The 10000-nt window shown below is 45.5% G+C and overlaps 1 protein-coding gene across 1 annotated transcript in view; it reads right to left on the bottom strand.

Annotated features, from left to right (window-relative positions):
- fbxo41 (F-box protein 41) overlaps window positions 1–10000 on the bottom strand; it is a gene marked incomplete at its 5' end in the record, with an annotated part of 107520 nt that overhangs the window by 2848 nt on the left and 94672 nt on the right. Inside the window, 4 exons of the mRNA XM_084318994.1 lie at window positions 879–994; window positions 2665–2823; window positions 5600–5718; window positions 7154–7249. Coding sequence (XP_084175120.1) covers window positions 879–994; window positions 2665–2823; window positions 5600–5718; window positions 7154–7249 — 490 coding nt within the window. The remainder of the gene's footprint in view (window positions 1–878; window positions 995–2664; window positions 2824–5599; window positions 5719–7153; window positions 7250–10000) is intronic.

A 10000-nucleotide genomic window follows, 5' to 3' on the forward strand; every position in this document is an offset into this window, starting at 1 on the left:
ATGGGACTACAAAGCTCTCATCCACCTTAGGGCTGATAGCTACTAGGGGATTACAATGCTCTCATCCACTTTAGAGCTGATAGCTACTAGGGGATTACAATGCTCTCATCCACTTTAGGGCTGATAGCTACTAGGGGATTACAATGCTCTCATCCACCTTAGGGCTGATAGCTACTAGGGGACTACAATGCTCTCATCCACCTTAGGGCTGATAGCTATGGGACTACAATGCTCTCATCCACCTTAGGGCTGATAGCTACTAGGGGACTACAAGGCTCTCATCCACCTTAGGGCTGATAGCTACTAGGGGACTACAATGCTCTCATCCACCTTAGGGCTGATAGCTACTAGGGGACTACAAGGCTCTCATCCACCTTAGGGCTGATAGCTAGGGGACTACAAGGCTCTCATCCACCTTAGGGCTGATAGCTAGGGGACTACAATGCTCTCATCCACAAGTACAGTACAATGAAAATGAGTTTGGCATCCAACCAGTACAAATGTAACAGTAAAGTGCAATAGTAATATACAATATACACATGCTTAAACTGGGTATAAAATATATAAATTAGTACTACTGAGTGTAGTGCTAATCAGAAGTATGTACAGAGTATTGTAATATTAATACGGTATGTACAGTGATACAGGTATAAAGACAGTATGGTAGTAGCCATACTGGCCAGCAGCATAACTAGTATGAGTAGGTAAGGGATATGTACAGATATAGATATCTAGTATCTAGAGATATGTAAAATTATTATGTGCAGGTAAGTACAGACAGGTGTGGATAGATATAAATACGGTGAGAATAAATATATATATATACACGGTATATACAGCATACTATGTTGTCTGAGATACTCAGGTGCTGTTGTTACCTGCAGCTTGTTGACCATCTCGTCAAACAGCTTCCTGGCCTCAGGGCTGTTGGGATCCTCAAAGTAGTCCTCTATACCGATCTGAACCACGATGGACTTCAGATTACGGCACACGCCTTCATGAGGGGCGAGAGGGTGCGGGGAAGAGGAGCATTCCTTATCACCACGATACTGACACACACTCAGGGAACACCCACTGTGTGACCGTCTAGAGTTGTTATACAGTACACTCAAGATGTGTTGAAATAAGACAGGGTGTGTTGTCCCTAAAAATCACACGTACAGATGTGTAGAAATTGCTGTTATTAACACATCTCGTGTTGTTATTAACACATCTTGTGTCGTTAATAACACATATTATGTCGTTATCAACACATCTTAATTGCATTAACAATTCTTGTGTCGTTATCAAAACATCTAAAGTTGTTATTAAAACATCTTGTGTCATTATTAACACATCTTGTGTCGTTATCAACACATCTTGTGTCGTTATCAACATATATTGTGTCGTTATTAACACATCTTTTGTGTGTTTACCAGAAAAACTCATCTTTATGGCAGAATAATTTATTTCTAGAGCAGTGGAACTAAAGAGCAGTATACCACATTTCCAGTAGAACCTCATTACTAAACAGAACAACTAATTTGTAGAGCAGTAGAACTCATTTCTAGAGCTCTTTATTGCCACAGCAGGAGTTTCTAATACTTTCTAGAAGCTACATCGTAGTGAAAAGATTGCTGGTTTGTTTCCCGTTACTGATGGTGCCCATTACGCCTGATGTGCCCCTGAGCAAGGCCACAAAACCAACCTGCTCCAAGGATGCGTACTGAAGACTAGAGAACATTAACTAAATACTGTAATACAACATCAATTTAATATAATATCTTATCTTAAAAAAATAATAATAATAATAATTTCCCCAAGGGGATCAATAAAGGAATATCTTATCTTATCTTAAATTACCCTTTGTAAACAATTGAAATAACAATGCACTAATCAATCTGTCTTTAGGGAATACGTCCTCGTCAATCAGTTCCCAGACACCACACTGAAAAGGTCTACCTGACACAACAGAAACAGAAAGCAGTGTTTGAACAGTGGGCTAGATCCACAAAGAATGGATTGCACGGTGCTAATTGCACCCTTACTTACAATTCATTATGAATTGAAAATGGGGGACCCTGATGTAAACAAGACGAAAGCCTTTCTCTGGTCTGCATCCGCTTAACAATTGTGTGTATTGAGCCGTGCTGTATTGTACCCATTCTGCAATCTGTTAATAAAATGTTCATTCAATCAATCACCGCGCAGATTGCAGAATGGGTACAATACAGTACGGCTCAATACACACAATTGCTAAGGTGATGCAGACCAGAGAAAGACTTTCGTCTTGTTTACATCAGGGTCCCCCATTTTCAATTCATAATGAATTGTAAGTAAGGGTGCAATTAGCACCGTGCAATCCATTCTTTGTGGATCTAGCCCACTGTTCACAGTACTTGAAGATAGAAGTGGATTAAGGGGTAAAATGGTTAAAAGGAGTTGTTGTGGAACTAGCAACACTAAGTAATAAAGTCATACTAGTAATAAAGTAATACTGACACACGCCACCCCAATGTCTGGATGGCCATATTGTTTTCACTTTGTAATTTGCTGGAGCAGAGTCATTCATCTTGAAGGTTTGTTGGACATAGCAACAGTAAGTAAGTACCTAATGTTACAGTTAATCTGCAGGAGATTGTAATATGCCATTGTGGTTGTATGCATCAGTGTAAACCAACTCACTGTTGAAGTGGAGCAGGGCCTTGGGGGTGACTGGGGTGGAGGTGAGCACCAGCATCTCCAGACCCTTCAGACCCTCCCTGCACACCTCTGCTGCCACCTCCTGGTTGATCTCACTCACGTGGTCCAGCTCCAGCACCTGCAGACGCATGCAGTTCCTCGCTGGTTGGGGGCAGGGGGGAAGGGGCAGGGGGGAAGGGGAAAGAGAGTCAGTAGATGCACAAGAAAAGGTGCAGGAGGTCTAAATTAATTTGACATTCAAATCATTATTATTTTTCACAGTATAACAATGATTGACAGTATTTGGATTTTCCAATACAAATTACACTGTAATGTGGTGTTCTTTTGTTTTTTTGTTAATATAATTGTCATGGTGCATATTTGCAGAAGGGTCTTACTCTACAAGTGACCTCTTTAGACTTGATTCCCTTCATGCAGGAAGTAGGTGAAGTCAGGCCAGAAACCCCTACTCTGATTATTCAAAAAGGGGTCTTCCCTTTCAACCTCCAGAGCTAATTCTTTATAATACTGCAGCAACATGCAATTTAAATAACATGAAACAGATACATACATAAAATATCATTGACGGTATAGTACAAATGTATACCTGGCGAATGCTACCCTGTCAGTACGGTAGACCTCCCTGTTGTGCTCTACATATAAAACAAGCTCTTCTCGGGAGGACAGAGGGAGCCGTCACTATCGATCTTATTCTCCACTCCCTCATTCTCACTCAGGTTGTGTCCTGATAAGAACACAAGACATGTCCCTGTGGCCAACAGAGACATCGTTTTGTCATCCGCTCACAAATGTCATTTCCTTTCTCTTCCCCATATGTCAGCGTCTCGTTAGGAAGGATAATTCACTGTGTTCAATCTTAACCTTTATTCTAATTGGCAATTGTTTGCCTTTTCCTTCCCGTGGGATGCAGTTGGGTCGTCTGAAATAGACGGAATCGTCCTCTTATCTAAAGGGAAACATACGAGACGATGGAAATATCGCTTCCCCCGCTGGAGGGTGTCGACTAATGGAAGAGAATTACAGGGAACAATTTGTTGTCATGGAGAAAATGGCAGGGGAAACAAATCATGTATTGTCACTCAATGACAAATATATTTGTAATGGCAGCATATTATATATTGTGTGCAGTGCGAGAATAATAGACAACATCAAGCCACTCGGAATCTAGTGTTCTCCTGAAAATGTATGTGTAGCCTGAGGCGACAGGAGGTAGAGCAATGTTCTGGTAATCGGAAGGTTCCCAGTTCGAGTCCGGCTCCTCCTGGAAGCGTGTCGAAGTATCCTTGAGCAAGACACCCCCACCTACACCAGAGCACCTACCCAGTGAGACCACCCCCACCTACACCAGAGTACCTGTCCAGTGAGACCACCCCCACCTACACCCAGAGCACCTACCCAGTGAGGCCACCCCCACCTACACCAGAGCACCTACCCAGTGAGACCACCCCCACCTACACCAGAGCACCTACCCAGTGAGACCACCCCCACCTACACCAGAGCACCTACCCAGTGAGACCACCCCCACCTACACCAGAGCACCTACCCAGTGAGGCCAGCCCCACCTACACCCAGAGCACCTACCCAGTGAGACCACCCCCACCTACACCAGAGCACCTACCCAGTGAGACCACCCCCACCTACACCAGAGCACCTGTCCAGTGAGACCACCCCCACCTACACCAGAGCACCTACCCAGTGAGGCCAGCCCCACCTACACCCAGAGCACCTAGCCAGTGAGACCACCCCCACCTACACCAGAGCATCTGTCCAGTGAGACCACCCCCACCTACACCCAGAGCACCTAGCCAGTGAGACCACCCCCACCTACACCAGAGCATCTGTCCAGTGAGACCACCCCCACCTACACCCAGAGCACCTACCCAGTGAGGCCACCCCCACCTACACCCAGAGCACCTACCCAGTGAGGCCACCCCCACCTACACCCAGAGCACCTGTCCAGTGAGACCACCCCCACCTACACCAGAGCACCTACCCAGTGAGACCACCCCCACCTACACCAGAGCATCTGTCCAGTGAGACCACCCCCACCTACACCCAGAGCACCTACCCAGTGAGACCACCCCCACCTACACCAGAGCACCTGTCCAGTGAGACCACCCCCACCTACACCAGAGCACCTACCCAGTGAGACCACCCCCACCTACACCAGAGCACCTACCCAGTGAGACCACCCCCACCTACACCAGAGCATCTGTCCAGTGAGACCACCCCCACCTACACCCAGAGCACCTACCCAGTGAGACCACCCCCACCTACACCAGAGCACCTACCCAGTGAGACCACCCCCACCTACACCCAGAGCACCTACCCAGTGAGACCACCCCCACCTACACCAGAGCATCTGTCCAGTGAGACCACCCCCACCTACACCCAGAGCACCTACCCAGTGAGGCCACCCCCACCTACACCCAGAGCACCTGTCCAGTGAGACCACCCCCACCTACACCAGAGCACCTACCCAGTGAGACCACCCCCACCTACACCCAGAGCACCTACCCAGTGAGACCACCCCCACCTACCCAGTGAGACCACCCCCACCTACACCAGAGCACCTACCCAGTGAGGCCACCCCCACCTACACCAGAGCACCTACCCAGTGAGACCACCCCCACCTACACCCAGAGCACCTGTCCAGTGAGACCACCCCCACCTACACCCAGAGCACCTGTCCAGTGAGACCACCCCCACCTACACCCAGAGCACCTGCCCAGTGAGACCACCCCCACCTACACCCAGAGCACCTGTCCAGTGAGACCACCCCCACCTACACCCAGAGCACCTACCCAGTGAGGCCACCCCCACCTACACCAGAGCACCTGTCCAGTGAGACCACCCCCACCTACACCCAGAGCACCTGTCCAGTGAGACCACCCCCACCTACACCCAGAGCACCTACCCAGTGAGGCCAGCCCCTGGATGCCACACCCGGCTCCACCCACACCCAGAGCACGGAGGTGTGGCCAGCATCGGCCTATAGTCTGCAGGCATCTGTTGCTGAAGCGAGCTGGCTGTTGGCTGAAAGAAATAGAGATAATTAAATGTTTTATTAAAATTAATTTATTAAGATTGTTTCTTACATAATACAAGTTAATAGTTATACCATGAGTGCTTTTTTGGAGGCCAAGGTCAAATATATGATTAATATATTATACGAGTTAAGCAGGTTTGGGGAGCGCCCATTCACTGGACCTTTTCAGGAGCCCAGCCTGTGTCCGGGCCCAGCTATGCTTTACCCATGGTTCAACACAGAACCAGCAGTTACACATTTGTTTTTATAGAGTGCAAATGTAAAGTGTAAAGTAAACTGTAAAGTGCAATAGCAATATACAAGGTACATGTGATTCAATTGGATATAAATGAGTACTACTGAGTAATAGTGCTAATCAGATGTATGTACAGTGTTATAGTATTATTATGCACAGTGATACAGGTGAAAAAAACACTATGGTATTAAGTCATACTGGCCAGCGGTATAACTAGTAAGAGTAGGTATATGTACAGATATAGATATAGTATCTACAGGTATGTAAAAAGGATTGTATGCAGGTATAGACAAACAGATGTGGATAAATAATATGGTAAATATAAATATATGTATACGGTATACACAGCATTATTGTACATGCTATCATACAGGGTTATATGGGTTATACACTCCTGTCCCACTGAAGCGTTTAATTTGCAGTGTCAGTGTGTCACTCTAGTTAGTTAGAGAGCCCTGCTCTAGGGCTGGGCGATATAACGATAACGATAAATATCGCGATATATTTTAATAATCGATATCGAATATCGAAATTAAAAAAAAATCGAAAAATAGTTTTTTTTTTTTTTTTTTTTTTTTTTTTAACTTCAACAGGGCAGTTTTAAAACTAGAGACAGTGGACAGACTTGTCTTTCTTGCCTGCAACTTAAAGTAATGGCTTTGCTTGTCCAAATGACAATACTGACCAAATTGAGATTTATTTTTCTCTTGTCCATTTATTTTGTTTGCTTTCTAATTTAAAATACAGTTTGAAACCGTCTGTACACAGTAGGCTATGTGTGCTAGCAGAACTAGACTCCAGTCACGAGTCACGGTGCACATGTGCGGTGGTTTGTCCACCAAAAAAGCGCCAAAATATCGAAAATAAACTAGCAGAGCCAGAACTGTTCAACTCCCCTGGAGCCACAGCCAGCAGAGAAGCCGGTTTACTTTAGCTTTTAAACCAGCTGCAGCCTGAGAACTGGAGTGTGAGGGGATGTAACACTAAAGATGGCGGCAATGACAAAGAATTGCTGCAAAATAAACATACATCTGTTGTTAAAAAAAAAAAAAAAAAAAAAATGTAATACTTATAACAATTCGATAATTATCGATATCGAGAAATATGATAACATTATCATATTGTTATCGCGATATGATTTTTTTCCATATCGCCCAGCCCTACCCTGCTCCCTCTCTGCCCCTTACCACGGGTGTAGTGGCGCCACCTGCAGGGAGATGATGTCTCTGCAGCCTGCTCCCAGGGCCCAGATCACCTCCTGACCTACTGGGTCTGTGGCACTCCTGAAGAAAACACGTATACACCTCATGTCCCTAGTCATACACAAACTATACATCCCAGACCATACATACAAGTGGCATATTAAAACAGTACAGTGCACTCCTACCACTGTGTGTTACTAGTCAGGATCTGGTTGTTTATCATTGTTTCATTTGCAAGTCAAAAAGTAGGTTGACGGTTTCAGCACAGAGAAGCATTTCACAAACTGCGTGGGCTCTGATTACATGAACAGTACATTACTTTAATTTAATTCATGTTGTTTTCCAAAGCTACTGTGTGAACGGTTCTGATATGGAGAGAGTCTCAGAATACAAATACCTTGGTATTTGGATTGATGAAGGATTTACATTTAACATATCATGTGGGCGTTCTCGCCAGTAAATTGCGGTAAAAGATTGGCTGTTTGCATAGAAACAGAGCCATCTTCCCTTTGATTAGCAGAAAGAGAGTTGTTGAAGGAGTTTTCCTGTCTGTGTTTGACTACAGAGATGTGATTTATAGACATGCGGCGGCTTCCACTCTTAAGCCCTTAGACTCTGTTTATCATTCAGCCATTAGATGTATCACTGGTAGGGATGTCCGATATTATCGGCCGATATTGGCATTCAAATGTGATATCGGAAATTATCTGTATCGGTTTTCAAATTTTTTGTATTAATTTTTTTTACATTTATTTAACCTTTATTTACCCAGGCAAGCAAGTAAGAACAAATTCAGATTTTATTTATTGTCAAAAGTATGCATAATGTTGTGTTAATTCCACAACAAGAGATATGTAATGTTAATTACCTTCAATTATTCCGTTTTTTGGGGGGGGGGGAACCCTGCATATATCGGTATAGGTTGATATCGGTATCGGAAATTAAGAGTTGGACAATATCGGTATATCGGTATCGGTAAAAAAGTCAATATCGAACATCTCTAATCACTGGTGATATTTATAGTACCCACCATTGTATCCTATATAATAAGGTCGGGTGGGCCTGGGAAATACTGCGCTAACTGCGTTGCCATCATCATTGCGTCTCTGTTTGTCCGTGCTATTTGCGGGTATTTAAATGAGGTAATATGGCTGTAAAATGTGCCCCTTTCTAATGCAAATGAGCCTCATTGCAAAAACACTCCAATTCACAAAGATCGGCGCTAATTGCCACACGCAGTTAAAGTGAAGTTATTTACGTCTTCGGAGAGTTGGCGGTAACTAAACGCATTTATAACGGGGTGTCATGGCCAGCGTCTCCGGTGATCCGGTGCCGACCCCTGTCCTAGGACATGCATACTGTTGCATGGGCAGTATTTATACTATTTTACCATATCACGAGCAAATTGCAAATTGCGGCGAAAAAACAGCTTTGTATGGGCATGTTTGCGCTGGTATATCATTTGCGCAATATCTTTAGTGAATAGGTCCACATAGCACATAGCGGGCGCAAATCACACGCAGTTAAGGGTGCTATTAGCGGGTGCAATCCATTCTTTGTGAATTCGCCCCTTTGACACATTGTGAATGTAACATCGTTACATAGGGACCTGTAGGTGTGGTCTACTACCTGTAGGTGTGGTCTACTACCTGTAGGTGTGCTCTACTACCTGTAGGTGTGGTCTACTACCTGTAGGTGTGGTCTACTACCTGTAGGTGTGCTCTACTACCTGTAGGTGTGGTCTACTACCTGTAGGTGTGCTCTACTACCTGTAGGTGTGCTCTACTACCTGTAGGTGTGCTCTACTACCTGTAGGTGTGCTCTACTACCTGTAGGTGTGCTTTACTACCTGTAGGTGTGCTCTACTACCTGTAGGTGTGGTCTACTACCTGTAGGTGTGGTCTACTACCTGTAGGTGTGCTCTACTACCTGTAGGTGTGGTCTACTACCTGTAGGTGTGCTCTACTACCTGTAGGTGTGCTCTACTACCTGTAGGTGTGCTCTACTACCTGTAGGTGTGCTCTACTACCTGTAGGTGTGCTTTACTACCTGTAGGTGTGCTCTACTGCTCTACTACCTGTAGGTGTGCTCTACTACCTGTAGGTGTGGTCTACTACCTGTAGGTGTGCTCTACTACCTGTAGGTGTGCTCTACTACCTGACTACCTGTAGGTGTGGTCTACTACCTGTAGGTGTGCTCTACTACCTGTAGGTGTGCTCTACTACCTGTAGGTGTGGTCTACTACCTGTAGGTGTGGTCTACTACCTGTAGGTGTGCTCTACTACCTGTAGGTGTGCAGGTAGGTGTGCTCTACTACCTGTAGGTGTGCTCTACTACCTGTAGGTGTCCTGTAGGTGTGGTCTACTACCCGTAGGTGTGCTCTACTACCTGTAGGTGTGCTCTACTACCTGTAGGTGTGCTCTACTACCTGTAGGTGTGCTCCTGTGCTCTACTACCTGTAGGTGTGCTCCTGTGCTCTACTACCTGTAGGTGTGCTCTACTACCTGTAGGTGTGCTCTACTACCTGTAGGTGTGGTCTACTACCTGTAGGTGTGCTCTACTACCTGTAGGTGTGGTCTACTACCTGTAGGTGTGCTCTACTACCTGTAGGTGACAGCTATCTGAATAGGGGCCTGGCAGTGTGGTCTACTACCTGTAGGTGACAGCTATCTGAATAGGGGCCTGGCAGTGTGGTCTACTACCTGTAGGTGACAGCTATCTGAATAGGGGCCTGGCAGCGTGGTCCACTACCTGTAGGTGACAGCTATCTGAATAGGGGCCTGGCAGTGTGGTCCACTACCTCTAGGTGACAGCTATCTGAATAGGGGCCTG

The sequence above is a fragment of the Notolepis coatsorum genome, assembly GCF_963971535.1.
Source record: "Notolepis coatsorum genome assembly, chromosome: 7".
Lineage (NCBI taxonomy): Eukaryota > Metazoa > Chordata > Actinopteri > Aulopiformes > Paralepididae > Notolepis > Notolepis coatsorum.